Genomic DNA, 16,593 nt, shown 5'->3' with positions numbered 1-16,593 from the left:
GAGAGTCACACCTGGACAGCTTACCTGGGACATCTCAGTGAAATGGGCCCTGGTGGGGGCTTAGATCCTGAGTGGGGAGGGGTCCCTGGGAGCTGAGGCCCAGCCCCAATAGAGGCTGACAATCCTGGGACTTAGGCCTAAGGTGTCACGGGGTGGAGGCTCTGAACCCAGGAGCTTGGAGAGGGGACCAGGAGAGGCCTCCCTGGGTAGGGCAGGGGTGGACCGGGTAGTAAAACCAGCCAGACCGGAAAGGGAAAGCAAGGGTGCAGGAGTGCTCTCGAGGCAGGGAGGCGGCCAGCAGAGGGCAGGGGGTAGCAAGCGTTTTCTGCTCTTAGGGCTCCTGGGGTCGTCCTGGCAGGAGGGGCCCCCCCGCAAGACACGTGGCGTCTCCAGCACAGGGGTCCCTGGGCTCTGCTGGGACACCTCCCCAGCTCAGAGGCCCCTGGGAATTTTGAAGAACTAGGACAGCTTCCCCCCACCGCACCGCCCACCCCCCGCCACCAGGCCCACACCAAGGCCTTCCTGACTCTGGGCTGTCTCCCTGCACAGAAGACCCCTTCAGGCCAGACCTCAACAGACTCCTTTCTCTGTCCCACCCCCCACTCCGCCCCTGCAACGCGAGGGCACAGAGGAGACCCCACACAGAGCCACCTCGGGATTATTTTATTCACATGGCTTGGCAAGACACAGGCACTCCTGCCAAAGAGCCAGGCACAGCCACCCCGGCCCTGCCCTGGTCAGTCGCCCACCTCCCAGCCTTCTGAGGGTTAGTGCTAGTTATCTCACACACAGAACAAGGGGTGGGGGATGGGAAAGATGCGACGGGGCGGGGGCGGGGGTCTCCCTCTGCTCAGGGGTTTTCAGATGATGGCAGCCTGAGCCCCCTCCATCCTCGTGGAGCCTGGAGGGCCCGTCTCAGAAAACCCCACGCTGGGTAGCCGCACCCGGAATCCACCCTCGTCCTGGTCCCCGCTCCCGCCCCGAGTCTTGGGGCTTAGGGACACCCGGGGGAAGCGGAACTTGGGTGACTTCTCCCCACTGGGAGACTTGGGTGCCGCCTCACCCTCCTGCCCCCGGAAGGCCTTGGAAGGGGCAGCCAGGCCCACACGGGGCAAGCGGACTCGGACGCGACCTCGGCGCCCGGAGGCCCCTTCCCCACCACCCTCCGCGTCCTCCTCCTCGGGGCTGGGGGAGCCTTCCCCACTGACCGCCTCGCTCTGGCTGAAGCCCACGCGGGGCAGCTTGAGTTTCGGGCTCTTGGCCTTCTCACCTTCCTCAGCGCCCTCCTTGGCCCATGCCAGGCCAAACCGGGGCAGCCGCACCTTGAGCTTGTGTCCGGCATCCCCCTCGCCCTCTACCACCTGGTACTCAGCGTGGGTGCCCACGGCAGGTGGGGAGAGCTCCACGTCAGGCAGGGAAAGGTGGAAGGTGTGCTCTGCTCCTGCGGACTGGTCGCCCGACCCCTCAGCCCCGGCCCCAGCTCGAGCCCCCGGCGTAGGCACCTTCAGCTTCAGCCCACCCTCGCCAGTGGCGGCCTCCCCGTCCTGCACCTCTCGGCTCAGCCCCACGTCCAGCTCAAGCTGGGGCACTGTCATGGCAGGCATCTTGAAGACACCCTCGCCCACCAACAGCTCGCCACCTGCCGCCTGGGCTCCAGGTAGAGCCAAGGTCACTTGAGGCATGTGAACCCTATAGCCTGCTGTGCCCTCTGCTGGAGGGGCCGAACTCTCAGTCTGCTGGCCTGGGGTGGCCTCGCTAAAGCCGGTGAGCTCCACCTGAGGCAGGGAGATGCCTAGCGGCATCCTCAGCCCCCCGTCCTGGGCCTCAGTGCCCACCTGCTTGGCTGGGGACACTTGCAGGCCTGCAAGCCGTCCTCGGCTGCCGGCTGCCTCCTCTACCCGCCCCTCCTCCTGGGCCCCCAGGGCAACCAGTTCCACCTCAGGGATCTTAAGCTGCACAGCTGTGGACTCTGGCTTTTCCCCGGGGCTGACTCGCCCACCCGAGATGTCTGCTTCCTTCCCTCGAGCCAGCCCAAAGGAGGGCATCTTCAGCTTGGGCATCTTCACCTTCCCATCCCAACCCCTACTCTTGCCCTCCAGCTCAGCCGCCCCTGGCACTAGTTCTCCCGCCTCAGTGTCCCGGCCCCTGACCCCAAACTTGGGCAGGCCGAACTTGGGCCCCTTGAGCTTGACATCGGCCCCGGCCACCTCTGCCTTGCCTGTGGGCAGATGGGAATCCAGGCTTAGCTGTGGGATGGACAGGTCGAGGGCGGGCAGCAGACCTGCTTCCTCCGTACCCTTGGCCTCCACCTCGGTCCCCACCCGAGCCCTGGGGAGTGAGATGGAGAACTTGGACACCTTCAGCTTGGCAGCTCGTCCGGTCCCCTCAGACTCTGCCTTGGTCACCTTTGGCCCTGAGAGTCCAAACTTGGGCAGGGAGAACTTGGAGGAGGGCTTGACTTTCGCCTCTGTCAACTCTGCCTGCCCTTCCTCCAGTGTGGGCAGCTGTGGGGTGACGATCTCCACGGAAGGCAACCGGAAGGCCACTTCCCCGACCCCAGCTGCTTCTGCCTGCTCCCCTTTCCCCATTTCGGCGGCCGCAGCCTGCCCCTCCAGGCCCAGGGCCCCTGGCAGGTCTAGCTCCACCGAGGGCAGTGTGAGAGAGGGGACACCCACACGAGCCTCGCTGCCCACCTCTGGCTTCAGACAGGGAAGTGTCACCAGCTTCCCCGAGACCTCAGCGCCTGCCTGATCCGGCTTGCCCCTAGATGGGGACTCTGCCCTTCCTAGCTTGGGCAAGGTCATCTTGGGCATCTTGAAGCCGAAGTCCATGCCCTCCGCCTCCTCTACCCTGGCAGCTTTTAGCTGCGCCTCCGGAGCCTTGGGCAGCTTCACTTCTGGTGCCTTCGGCAGATGCACCTCCGGGACCTTGGGCGCCTGCACTTCTGGCAGCCGCATCTCCGACACCTTTGGCAGATGCACTTGTGGGAGGTGGACGTCCGGCACGACCATTTCCGGCACCTTGGGGAGTTTTATCTCCGGGAGCTTCACCTCGGGGAGCTTGACGTCAGGGACCTTCATCTCCGAGACTTTCGGCAGCTGCACCTCTGGGAGACGCACTTCTGGCACGGCCATCTCCGGCACCTTTGGGAGCTTCACCTCGGGGAGCTTCACCTCGGGGAGCTTCACCTCGGGGACTTTCGGCAACTGCACCTCTGGGAGTCGCACTTCCGGCACGGCCATCTCCGGCACCTTCGGGAGTTTCATTTCCGGGCATTTCATCTCGGGCACCTTCGGCAGCTTCATCTCCGGGACTTTCGGCAGCTGCACTTCTGGGAGACGCACTTCGGGCACGGCCACCTCCGGCACCTTTGGGAGCTTCACCTCGGGGAGTTTCATCTCGGGGACTTTCGGCAGCTGCACTTCTGGGAGACGCACTTCGGGCACGGCCATCTCCGGCACCTTTGGCAGCTTCATCTCTGGGACTTTTGGCAGCTGCACCTCTGGAAGTCTCACCTCGGGCACAGCCATCTCCGGCACCTTCGGAAGCTTCATCTCTGACACCTTCGGGAGCTCCACCTCTGGGAGTCGCACCTCTGGAAGGACTGGCTCAGGCATTTTGGGGAGCTTGACCTCTGGGACCTTGGGGGGCTTCACCTCAGGCCCTTTGGGTATCTTGACCTCTGGCGGCGAGACCCCGATGCCAAAGGAGGGCATCTTGATGGTGGGCAGCTTCAGCTTGCTCTCGGGAGCTTCGGGGGCAGCAGGCCGGGGCTCCAGGAGAGAGAGCCCAAAGGTGGGCATTCGAAGCTTGGGCCCCTTCACCTTGGCCTCAGCAGCTTCCTTTGCTCGGGCCCCAAAGCGGGGGAAACTGAGGCGGGGCATCTTCAGAGCCACCTCGGGCACCTCGCCTCGGGGTTCCACCTCTGCACCAGGCAAGGCCAGGTCCACCCCCACTGTAGGTGCTGCTACGTCCAGGGTGGGCACCGTCACTGCCATAGCCCCTTCCCGGGTCTCCAGGCAGGGAAGTGTGGGCAGAGCAGGTAGCGAGGGCAAGGAGGGCAGCTCCACTTGGGGGACCTGGATCCCTACAGCCGCAGGCTCCTCGGCAGGGGCAGCTGGGGCTCCCAGTCCAAGGGTTGGCAGGTGGAGGGCAAAGCCACTGATGGCCTCTGCTGCAGGGGCCGCCTCCCCCTTGGGGGCTGGGACCTGGGGGACACCCACCTCAGCACCTGGCAGCCGGGGCCCAACCAGCTCCACCTGGGGAGCCGTGAAACGGGGTCCTGCTGCCACCTCGGCCTCTGCTTTGGCCTTCCGGGGGGGAGGAGCAGCAGCAGCCAGCCTGGCTACCTGGGCCTCTTCGGCCACTTCTCGGACCCGCAGCCGAGGCAGCTGGAGGCGCCGGCGGGTGGGGGCAGCTGGGACAGGACCCTCAACAGCCTCGGCTTTGAGGCCTCGACGCAGACGGGAGAACTTGGGAAAGGAGAATTCGACGTCAACAGGGGCCAGGTCTGCAGGGACCCCCAGGGCCCCGGGCATCACCATCTTCTTCTTCTTCACAGGGGACAGACTCTGGATGTTCTGGGGAGAGAGGAGAGAGGCAGGAGGCGGTGGGATAGTGGGAGGTCTGGGGTGGACAGGGGGAAGCCCCATGCAGTCATTTTACCAGGATGGGTACGTGCTGGATGGAGCATCTTGTCTCCAAAGCACCATCCCCACTTCCTGCCTGTCATGTCACCATGACTGCCCAGGAAGGCAAAGACTTTAATTTGAACTCTTACATTGCATCACCAGGGGTGGATAAACTGTGACCCAAGACTTCTGACTCCTCGTCCACCATTTTCCCCAATACCCTCACTTTAGAGATGGGGAAACTGAGGCCCACGGAGGTAAAGAAGTTCCTCCAGAGTCACTCAGCAGTAAGTGAACCACCCTTAGGCTTGACTGAACCTGCCCTCTCTGGTTCAGGACCCCTGGTGGGTGAGGATCCTGGTTTGGGTGGGTGGGTCCCCCTCCCCAGGGAGTTTAGGGGCAGAGAACAGGAGGCAGTGGATGGGATTAGCGCTGGGTTAGTGACGAGACAGAGGGCAAGGCTGGCCCACGGGTGTGGGGCAGTGGGGCTCACGGCGCAGAGACAGGATCGCTGGGGCAGTCCAGGGCCGGGGCCGGGCTAAGCACGCGTACCAGCTTGGCCACCTTGGCCCGCGGGCCCTTGATCTCGTAGCCGGCCACGGTCCCGGGCCGTAGCGCCAGGTCCCCGGTGGGTACAGTGCGCTTCAGGCAGAAGGAGACCTTGTAAGGCTCGGCGCATTGCAGCAGGCGGAGCGCGTCCTCGTACTTGAAGTTCTCGAAGAACACTCTGGCACTCAGCAGCTGGTCCCCTGTAGGCCAGGTGGAGGTGGGCAGGGCGTGGGCATCTTCCGGCCCCGCCCAGGCCTGGTCCCGCCCACTTCCCTGGAGCCCGTGCAGCCGGGCGCCGCCCAAACTTTTGGCCCCGCCTATACCCGCGTGCAGTGCGTTTTAAAGCGCTTCAGTTGCGTCCGACTCTTTACGACCCTACAGACTGTAGCCTGCCAGGCTCCTCTGTCCATGGGATGCTCCAGGCAAGAATGCAGGAGTGGGTTGCCATGCCCTTCTCCAAGAGCACAGGATACCAAGGAGCAAAGTTCCTCCCTGTTTGAGGTTCTGACACTTAGAGAAAGCCATGGCCTAGGCTTTAGCCCTGCCTCCCTCAGAGCAAATCGAAGCCCATTAGGCGCACCTCTCCCGTTTCTACTCCCCTCCCCGAACCTCAAACTTCAAACACTGATTTTGCTTTCTTTTACTGAGAAACAGAGTCAGAAGAAAACTTCCAGAAGCCCCCAACCCAAGTACTCACCCCACCTGGTCCTGGGCGATTTTCTCTACTCTCCATCTGTCCTAGGGATAAACCAACCCCACTCCTAGCTCGGGTCAATCTCTCCACCACCTTTTCAGGGACACACTCCAGCAACTCTCCCCTTGCTCCCTACATCATCATCAATTTGTCCTTCTCTTCTACATTATCGTCATCAGCAAAGAACGTATCACTCTTTCTCCCATAAGAAAGATTGTCTTGGACTTTCCTGGTGGCTCAGTGGATAAGAATTGGCCTGCCAATGCAGGGGACGTGGGTTCGATCCCTGGTCCAGGAAGATTCCACACGGCTCGGAACAACTAAGCCCCTGTGCCACAACTACTGAGTCCATGTGCTGCAACTACTGAAGCCCTTGCGCCTATGGCCTGTGTTTGCAACAGAAATAGCCACTGCAACTGGAGGCCCACACACTGCAATGAAGAGTAGCCCACAGTTGCCGCAACTAGAGAAAGCCCCCGAAAAGCAACGAAGACTCGGCACAGCCGAAAATAATTGTTTGTTTTTAAAGAAAGGTTGTCTTGACATCACTCTTTCTGGAACTTCTGCCCCACTTATCTGTTCACTTTAATGGTACAATTCATGGAGTTGTCTGACTGCGTTATTTTCACTTCTCCAGTCACACTTTTGACAGCCCCCTCCCAGAGCCTCGAACTGGTCTCTCAAGGTCTCATACAGCGACCTCTGTGTAGCTAAGTCCAGCAGTCAAGTCCCAGACTTCATCCACTTAAACCTCTGCTTGAGACCCAGCTTCACTCTCTCTTTCATCTACTTGCTTGGCTTGGCCTCCAGGGTGCCCAACCCTCTGGAACCTCCCTGGGGGCTTCTTCTCAGCCTCCTGGGATGATTCCTCCCATCTCCCAGACCTCTTAAAGACACAGAGTCCCAGAGAGTCAGCTCAGGCCTTGGCCCTCTCCTCTTCTCCATACGGCTTATCCCTTAGGGAAGCTCACCCAGATTCAGGAGTTTAAAGATCATAAATATACTGACAACTCCCAACGGTGTCTCTCTAGCCCAGCACTCCCCACATCCATCCTAGATTCACATATCCCTTCACATCTTCGCCTTGGTGTCCAGCTCTCATTTGACAGGTCCAAACTGTACTCCTGGTCTTTCTCCAAACAAGCTCCAGCCCCAGGGTTTCCCATTTGTGGGGCTACCAACTCCATTCTCAGGTCAAGAATTCCTGGACACATCCTTGACCCCTCTCTTTCCAACAACCCCATATCCAGTCCGGAAGACTCTTCCTTCAGATTATATCCAGAATCCAAGCCCTTGTCTTCACCTCCAATAACACTGTTTTGGCCCCAAGTATCACCAATCTCTGTCCTCCACTAACTCCCAGAGTTTGCTCGAATCCATGTCCATTGAGTTAGTGGTGCTATCTAACCATCTCCTCCTCTGCTGTCCCCTTCTCCTTTTGCCTTCAATCTTCCCAGCATCAGGGTCTTTTCCAATGAGTTGGCTCTCACATCCATGGGGTCACAAAGAGTCAGTTCCCTGTACTATAAAGTAGGTCCTTTTTGGTTATCTATTAATATTTTAAATATAGCACTGTGTACATGTCGATTCCAAACTCCCTGTTTATCCCTTCCCCAGGCGACTGAACAACAACAAATCAACAATCTCCTACCTGGATACTCATGGGAGCCTTTTTTCCTGCTCCCCATCCTGCCCCCTACAGTCTACTGCTAAGATAGCATTTCAATATAGTCAATTCACGTTCTTTCTTCACTCACAACTTCTGATTAAAAATTAAAGTCCTCCCCATGGTCCATAAAGCCCTCGAAAAACTACCCCTTCTCTTACCTCTCTGGTCTCATCTCGTACTCTTCACTAACTCTGCTCCATTCACACTGGCTTCCTTGCTGTTCCTCCAACAAACCAGGCACTCTCCCATCTTGGGGCAGTTGCACTGGTTCTCTCTGCCTGGAATGCTTTTCCAGATGGCCACAGAGCTCATTCCCTCACCTCTTTCAGACCTTTCTGCCCTTCCTGGTTCATCCTACTTAAAAACGCAGCTTCCTTCCTAGCTTCCAGAAGCATACATGGCCTTCTAATGTACTATGTATTTTACATTGTTTCCATAAATTATGTATACATAATGTACTATGTATTTTACAGATTTTGCTTAAACATGTCTCTCCTCACTAGAATGTAAGCTTCATAGGCGCAGAGAGTGTTGTCTGTTTTGTTCACAGCAGTAGCCCAAGCACCCAGAATAATATCTGGAAATAGAAGGCACTCAGTAAATAGTTGTTGCATGAATAAATCATCAACCTCATCCATGTTACTTAAAATATCCCTTACTAAGCTCTCTTAGCCACTCCCTCCAAGTTGTTAACTCCGCCTCTTTTCTTCAGCCCCAACAACCAAACTGTAACTAGCACTTACATAGTGCTTACCATGTACCACTGAGTTACATGCTGTGTTTTCAAATACTGACTCATTTAATCCACATAATAACCCTATGACGTATGTACTAGAGTACGTCCCATTTTAGAGGTGAGAAGACCGAGGCACAGAAAGATCACAAGATAGTTAACTGCAGATTTGGGAGACAAGGAACCTCCAGAGCCGGTATCTGAGCAACCGCAAAACCAACAAGACACACAAAGGCCCTCCCCTGGCCCTTAACCCCGCCCCCCGGCGCCGGGGCCGAGGGAAGATTCCCGCCCCCGCAGGAAGGCCCCGCCCCATGCCCGCTCCCCGCCCACCTTCCTGCAGGCTGAGGCTCCTGGCCGCTGGCGAGTCCTCACGCAGCTCGCGGACGAAGATTCCCTCCTTGCCGCCTCCCGCTACGTTGATGCCGCTGACCCCGGTCTGCGCCTCTGTCTCCACGATGATCTCCACCAACTCCGCCCGCCTCAGCTCCTGTGGAGAGTGGCGAGGGGTCGCCATGGGGCGCTGGGGCCGGACATCGCCCAGAGCCCGCCATCGCGCTTAAAAGCAGCTCTTAATCGGGTCCTCAGGGCACAGGCGCCCAGGCGGGGCTCAAGCCGGTCGTGTGGGCCCACCCTCGCCGGCATCTCCCCTTTAAGTGAGGGCGAGGGCGACTCGCTGAGACCCACGGAAGAGTTCAATGGGTTTCCCGGCTCACTGGCTTGGGGGAGCCCCGAAGGCCGCAGTCGGGAGAGGCGGGGCGAGGGGCGGTATCATAGAGGAGGGGCGGGATTGGGAGGCCAGAGGGAACCTGAGTTGCAACTGAGAGGCGGGCCTGATGGTGAGGGCGGGGCTGTTTGCTAAGGGGGCGTGGTCAGTTCGGAGGCGGGGTTAGGGGTTGGAGCGCGACGGCGGCCAAGGATAGGAAAGGGGTGTGGCTAGAGCGTGTCCGTGGAGGCGCGGAAGGGACACAAAGGCAAAATAGCGGTGGAATTGAGGATGGGGTCCGGAAGAAAGGGTGCGGTATGAAGGGGTGGGAGTGGGCCTGGCCTCCTTGAAGGCTTGAATTTGTGTGACTGTACTGTTGTGTACTCTGTGACCCCAAGACCTGCGTAACGCCCATTGGAGAGGGAATCTAGTGAAGAGCAGCAGTGCGTGGGTAATGAGGGGTGGACTGGCAGAAGTGGTATGCCTGGTATTTACTGTAAATGGTGCTGACCTGGCCCTGGCCCAGCAGTGCACTGTGGGATCCACATCCAGGCTTCCCAGAAGAGACAGTGAAAGACCTGTTTCACAGCCCGTCCAGGAATGCACTCTGCTGTGTGTCTCTAGGGGAGAACTGTGCCCTCTCTGGGCCCATTTCCCAGCTGTAAAGTTGGGCAACATGGGTATACGGAGGGAATCTCTGATTGTGAACTGAGACCTGAAGCCACAGAGATGTGAGGGAATGCTGCAATGGGCAGTGTTGTGAGGCTGGCACAGACTGGCGTTGAGTCCAGAACTGAGCCCAGGACTCTGAGAAGGGAAAGCAGAGTTGCCCCGGGACTAGAGCATTGGGCTGAACATGGTGAGAAGGGGTAGGAAGAGTTGTGGTAGGGGCAACAGGGAAAAGTATGACCATCACCACCATCCTTAGGCCCTGGGCCAAGTATTCTATGTGTGGTGTCTCATTTCATCCTCCACACAGCTTGGGCAGTGACAGAGCAGGACACCGAGGTCCAGAGAAGTGAAGTGACTGCCTAACGCTGCACAGCCAGTTCAGTGATGGGGCCTCAGCCTTGGGGGTGTGACCTCAGAGCCCATCAGCTGTCCTGTAGGCAGTGACCTCTGTGTATGGTACCCCGTGCCTGCCACCCCTCAGCCTCAGCTTGGCTGCTATAAAAGGAGACCCGCTATATGCTTGGCATCCAGTCAGATGCAGTCAGTGCTACTGCTCTGTCTCCATAACAGTGAAAGCCGCTCACATTCAAGGAGGGTAGGTACCAGGCCCTGGGCAAATGACATAAGTGTGAGTCCTCAGCACCCTCAGAGATGGGGACCATTGCCCCATTTCACCGATGGCAAAACTGAGGGTTTGAAAGGTCAGGTTCAGGGTTGTACAGCTGAAGTGGTAGGACTGGAATGTAAGCCCATAGGTCCAAAGCCCATGTCTTTAACCCCTACACCATTCTGCCTCTTCTGATGAAGAGGCTTTCTACTCTATTTTCTTTAGCTTAGTATTAATAGAATTTCAGTATGATCCTATCCCTTGTAGCTCAGTTGGTAAAGAATTCACCTGCAATGTAGGAGACATGGGTTCAATTCCTGGGTCGGAAAGATCCCCTGGAGAAGGGAATTGCAATCCACTCCAGTATTCTTGACTAGGAAATCCCAAGGACGGAGGAGCCTGGTGGACTACAGTCCATGGGATTGCAAGAGTTGGACACGACTTAGAGACTAAACCACCACCATGCTCAATGAATTAGTTTCTTGGAATCTTAGTCTGTGTCAGGTACTGTGTTAAGCACATCATGAATGTTAATTTCTCTTTCCCTCACAGTGACCTATAGCAGTCTCTGTTGCTGTCTCCATTTCACAGATGGGAAGACTGAGGCAGAGAAGCCAAGAAGTGCCTTAGTGCCACCCTAGTCAGTACCCCGCACCAAGGCCCCGAGGTCCCCTTTGAAGGGTACTCACCTCGGCACTACGGCTCCTGGCCTCCATGGCACTGCTGGGAGTCCCCTGGGCCCCCGGCTCCTCCGGTTTCCTCTCTCCCTTCTGCTGCAGGACCAGCTTCAGTTCTGCATGGAGCAGCTGCCTCTGAGCCTGTGGGGTCAAGGATGCAGGCTTGAGGCCATCCAGGGGAAGATGTGGGGAGAAGACTGGGCTTAAAGGGAGAGGTCAGGGTGGGTATGAGATGGAGAGAAGGGTCCCCCCGCCCCAATCCCAGATGTCCTCTCACCGCTGCCTGAGCACAAGCACCCCCTCCTAACAGGAGCCCAGCCCGGGGTGGTGCACAGTCGTCTGCGGGGCTCGTGCCTTTCCTCTGGGGTCTTGCAGCCTGCCAGGGAGAGACCAGGTCAGGAGGCTCCAGGCAGGCCAGGAAAGGGCGGGGAGGGGCATGTGGCACCAGCCAGTGCTCACCTCAGGGTCACCTCCAGCTCCTTGAGCCTTCTGGGTCCGGGGCTCTAAGAAGAATAACGTGAGCATTACTGTCGGCTGACCCTACTGATGATTCCTGAGTGTCTTACCCTTCCTGCACACTGTCATTATTCTATCCCCTGGTGTCCAGTGAATAGAATAAGGGTTCCCTGGTGGACCAGTGGTTAGGACTCCACGCTTCCACTGCAAGGGGCAAGGGTTTCGTCCCTGTTTGGGGAACTAAGATTCCACACCCTGTTGCATGGCTTGGGGAAAAGAAAGGGTGCTGTGTCCCCAGAGTGCAGGTGGGGAACCTGAAGCTCCAAAAACCTTTATCCAAGGTGATGTGGCTGGACAAGAAGCAGTAGTATAGCCAGGAGTGACTCCTAGGCCTTTCTGACAGCACCACCCCTATGTTAACCACCTCGGCTGACCAAGGGGGCCAAATTCACTGTAAAACCATTGCCTGTACTGCCATGTACTCCCCGTAGGCAAATCACCTCACCTCTCTGTGCCTCAGTTTCCCCATCTATAAAATGGGGAGAATGAGAGCACCTACCTCCCAGGGCTAGTTGGAGGGTCACGTGTATTTGTAAATATACAGTGCTGGACACCTGGTAGGTACTTCATAAGCACTTGCCATGATTATCACTAAGAACTTCCTGTGGTCCTGATCTTGTTTCAGATATCCCACGGGGGTCAGCATATGTGGACTTCAGAACACCCTGGTGAGATCAATACAGTTATTGGGCATGGGACTTCCCTGGTGGTTCAGTGGTTAAGACCCCACACTCCCAATGCAAGGGACGCAGGTTCGATCCCTGGCCAAAGAGCTTGGGTCCCACATGCTGAAGGGTGTGGCCAAAAAATAAAATTATTGAGCTTATTACAGAGAAGACGTCTGAGACTGGGAGAAGAAAAGTCACTCACCTGAGTCACAGATGGCCTAGCCAGGACTTTAACTTGTCTGAAAGCTCCAGCTGCTTCTACAGATGCTAATAACTAATGGGCACTGTGTGGTTAGTCTTTGCCAGTCCTAGGCTAAGACCTTTACTTCCCACCTCACTGCAGAACACCCTAACCCCTGAGAGAGGACAAGATCCTCATTCAAGGTCACACGGCCCAGTGAGAAGGAGGCAGAGCTGGGGTCTCCGCCGACAGCCCCTTCTGGGGGAAGGGAGATGGATTCTGTCCCCCTCCTCCAAGCTGCCAACCCTAGCCTTGTCCTCCTGGCCCCCACCTGGCATGCCAACCCACCAACCCCCACTCCACAGGGAAAGGTCAGGCCTCACGCGGCACATTCCCTCAAACAATGGCCCATCTGCTGTGCCCAGTCACATTCCACCCCTGCCCACCCACCCCCAGCCACACAAAGGCCCTTCATAGCCCACCACTGGCTGAGATAGAGGACACAGAGACCCCCTCATGCTCCAGCTGGACCCACTCCACTGGTTGCTTCCCCCCACCCCCACCACAACCCCCGGTGTCAGAAGGCTCCTCTCTGGCTCTCCTAGGGGTCCTGGTCTCCATGTCCTTCCCTGGCCTCCCCTGTGAGCCCCCAGCCCCTCCCAGCAGGCTTGACTCCCACATCCAGGTTATTTCCTCTGGACTGGGCCTTATGCTGGCCCCCTTAGGCCTTGAAATCACTCTGGATGTGGAGGCTATTTTAGGGTTGGAAACTGAGGCTCAGAGAGGGAAAGTGACCTGTCTGGGGTCATACAGCTAGGACCCGTGCCCTTGACCCCCAACTCTGCACCTTAACTTGCACTGGTGACTCCGAGCACTGGAGGAGGCCTAGGCAGCAAAACGGTTGACGCAGAAGTTGGGCTGGCAGAGGAGATCAAAGGTGCCAGAAACAGGCGTTTTTAGAGCGACTCAGTGCCAACACTGGGCCAGGCAGACACTTTATGGCTGTGGCCTAATGGTACCCCATTTTACTGATGAGTAAATGAGGGTTAAGAGATGGGCTATCACAGGGAGTTCCCTGGCAGTCCAGTAGTTAGGACTTGGCACTTTCAGTGCCTGTGCCCAGGTTCAATCCTTGGTCAGGGAACAAAGATCCCACAAGCCACGTTGTTGTTTAGTCGCTAAGATGTAGCCAAATTTGCAATCCCATGAACAGTAGCTTGCCAGGCTCCTTTGTCCATAGGATTCTCCAGGCAATAATACTGGAGTGGGTTGCCATTTCCTGCTCCAGGGGATCTCCCTGACTCAGGGATCGAACCTGTGTCTCCTGCAGCTCCTGCATCGGTGGACAGATTCTTTACCACTGAGCCATCGGGGAATCCCATTCACAAGCCATGGGGCATGGCCAAAAAAAAAAAGAGAGAGACAGATGGGTGGGGTATCACAGTGATGGAGTTGGGACTTGAACCCTGGTCTGAAAAGCTACCTCTTAGTCCTGATACAAGGTAGTGTCCTGAGCTATGTGTGCCAGAAGCCTGGTACTCGCAGGAGATGGTGGAGACAGAGGGGAGGATCTCCAGGGCCACAAGTGCCTTGTCCAGGACAAGCCAGAGAAGGTCACACCCAGAAGCTGGCACCGGAAACCCAGCCAGGGTGGGGGCAAGAGAGAGAGTGCCCAGCTTCTCCATCCCTGCCCGGGATGGCTGCCCAGCCCAGGTTATATTTAGCCCAACTGTGCCCTTCCTGAGCCACGTACCCAGCTCCTGGGGTGGGATGGGGTGGGAGCAGCTTCGGAAGGAAGCCCCCCCCCCCCCGCTACCCCACAACCCCGGGCACTCTCCGTTCCCAGCTCTGGCTGTCCCACTAGGCAGGGGAAGGAGGGGTCGGGAGGTGCCCGGGGATGGCCTGACCTGTGCTGGGGGAAGCTCTAATGGGGCTTTCCTCTGGAATCAAGGCTAGGCAGTACTCTCCAGAGGCTAACCGCCGATTTCTTGAGCGGTTTCTGTGGCTCTGCCCTGATCCATTCCTGAGCTTCCAGAATTCTGAGAACCCCCTTTCTTGAGCCTTCACTATATGCAAAGATTCTTCCCTGCCTGGGATCATTAAATCCTAACAACACCTCCCTGGGGAAGTCACAACTCAGATGTTCATTTAAGACGTCACTCCTGCCCTTCTGGGTGTCATTTATACCCTGAGTCCTTCAGCTGAGCTTTGGGCCTGCTGAGGAAGCCCCCAGCTTTGCCTCACTGTACCTTCTTCACCCTACCCCCATGCCTGGCACCAACATCACTTAAGAATTCTCCCCACTCAGAGCCTCAGCCACCCCGAAGACCAGAGTGACCTGGAGCTGTTGCAGTGGGAGTGGGGGGTTGACCTGACTCATCCAGGCCCCCAAATACCATCTGAGGCCACCTAGTGACATGGAGGGGGAGGCATTCTGGCAGTGGCCTCCGGGTATCTCGTTTAGGCCCAGCTCCAGCACTCCTCAGGTTTGAATACTGGGGCAAGGTTTGAATTTCACCTCTCAGGGCCTCAGTTTCTTCCTCTGTAAAATGGAGCCAGTAACAATGGCTTTGAGGAATTATGAGATAACAGCAAGTGCTTAGAATATTTGGAGTATATAGTATAAGAGCTCAAGTAATAGAAACTAGTCTCTGAAGGCAATTGTGTGTGGGAGGCAAGGGGCTGAGTATCTTAAAGTGTCTCATATCCAGCCTTTGCCCACAGTGGCCCCACTTTCTCCCCTACCAAAGAGGAGCTTTGGGTGAGGGACAAGATCCAGCTTGGGTACCAGCCTCCAACCAACAAGATCAGCACTGCCTCCCCAGCACTCTATTCCAGGGACCCAAAAGCCTGTCCCACCCTCAGCATCCAGCCCCAGCTCTTTATAAGCAGCTTCTGTCAGCCCTGTGAGGTGGCCTCCATCAGCCCCCCCATCCCGCCTTTTTCTTGGCTGTACTTTGAGATAGGTGGAACTTCCCCAGCAAGGATGGAACCTGTGCCCCTGCAGTGGAAGCACTGGGGAAGTCCCATCAGCCCATTTTAGAGGTAAGAAAGCAGAGGCACAATGAATGCAGTATCTTGCCCAAAGCAACACAGCCAGAAAGAAGAGAACATTGGGATTTGAACCCAGGGTCTGGTTTCAAAGTCTGTACCTTTAACTCCTACACCTTGCAGCCTCCTGAGCCCCAAGCACCCTCCCAGCCCCTCCCAGCATCCTGGGTCTCATTCCCACAGCTTCTTAGCTTGGCCAGGATGGGAACTGGCTGGCTGATCTCTTACCACTAGGCCTCCAGACACCTCGAGAGCTCCCAGGTCCGGTCAGTCTGCTCAGCCCCGGTCCCAGGCTGGGGGGGAAAAGGAATGGGGAGGGGGAGGAGGGGGAGACCCCAGCCATTGGCTGCCGAGGTATGACATCACCAGGGGGTGGGTGGTGGGGAAACAAACATCCCCTTCTCCCAGCTACATCCACCCGCCAGGGGGTGGGAGCCACAAAGGAGAATCCTAGACAGCTGCTCTTCCTCGCCTGGGCTGAGACCTCCACCGTGAGCCCTGATCCTGGGGTTGACAGGTTGCTAGTACCGTGGGAGACTAGCCTTCTACCAACACTATTCCCTGGCTTCCAGACCCAGGCATGGCCCTGCTGGTTCCTGGGGCCCCTAAAAATAAACTCCACTCTCTCTCCCAGTTAATGTGGGTTCAAATCCCAGCTCAGCCGTGTCCTGGCTGTGTGACCTTCGGCAAGTCATGGCATCTTTCTGCACCTCAATTTCTCCATCTCTAAAACAAGGATCACAGAAGTGCCTGCCTTATGGGTTTGTTGTGAAGATAAAATGAGTGAAAAGAGACAAAAAACTTTCAAAAGCTCCTGGCACGGAGTGACTGCTACTTATACGCATTTTGTATTATTCAAACAAATTAGGGGACCAGCTAGACTTGTCAGGGGACTTCTGGCTTGAGTGAGACTGGACCCAGGGAGCCCCACTTCTCTGTTTAATGGAGTTGCTACCTGGGGGGACATCTATCATGTACCGTGCTGGGCACCCAAAGCTTGGCCCCTGGAATCAGGGATGTAAGAGGCAGATGAAGAAGGCCCAGTTTTTAGTTAAAAATCCAGAAAGTGCTGGAGCTGGGATCCAACCACTGTTCTGCAGGACCGCCAAGACCCTGCAATATGCTCTGTCCGCTTCATATAACAGCCAAGGGGGCTCAGAGAGGGGAGTGACACCCAAAGTCACCCACTTCAGGTCATAGGTAGCACCGGGATTTGAACCCAGATCTGCCCAACTCCCG

The 16,593-nt window shown here is 57.1% G+C and overlaps 1 protein-coding gene across 3 annotated transcripts; it reads right to left on the bottom strand.

The window, feature by feature from the left end:
- Positions 1-653: 653 nt before the first annotated feature.
- Positions 654-15,615, bottom strand: PRX (periaxin). 3 transcript variants are annotated; one of them, XM_055412135.2, is made up of 7 exons: positions 15,583-15,615; positions 11,398-11,441; positions 11,216-11,314; positions 10,951-11,079; positions 8,610-8,766; positions 5,184-5,380; positions 654-4,580 (listed from the first exon to the last, which is right to left on the bottom strand). In XM_055412135.2, the coding sequence occupies exons 4-7, from the start codon at positions 10,975-10,977 to the stop codon at positions 861-863; spliced, it is 4,101 nt and encodes a 1,366-aa protein (XP_055268110.2). In that variant the 5' UTR covers positions 10,978-11,079; positions 11,216-11,314; positions 11,398-11,441; positions 15,583-15,615; the 3' UTR covers positions 654-860. The 3 variants fall into 3 exon arrangements, with proteins under 3 accessions (XP_055268110.2, XP_055268109.2, XP_055268111.2); XM_055412134.2 differs by lacking the exon at positions 15,583-15,615 and having other exon boundaries at positions 11,398-11,463; XM_055412136.2 differs by lacking the exons at positions 8,610-8,766; positions 10,951-11,079; positions 11,216-11,314; positions 11,398-11,441; positions 15,583-15,615 and adding an exon at positions 7,702-8,421.
- Between the last annotated feature and the right edge of the window lie 978 nt (positions 15,616-16,593).

The sequence above is a fragment of the Moschus berezovskii genome, chromosome 22, assembly GCF_049115385.1.
Source record: "Moschus berezovskii isolate FMDL1 chromosome 22, NW_MosBer_1.0, whole genome shotgun sequence".
Classification (NCBI taxonomy): Eukaryota; Metazoa; Chordata; class Mammalia; order Artiodactyla; family Moschidae; genus Moschus; species Moschus berezovskii.
The sequence above is the reverse complement of the archived record's forward strand: the minus strand, read 5'-3'. Positions and strand labels throughout refer to the sequence as shown.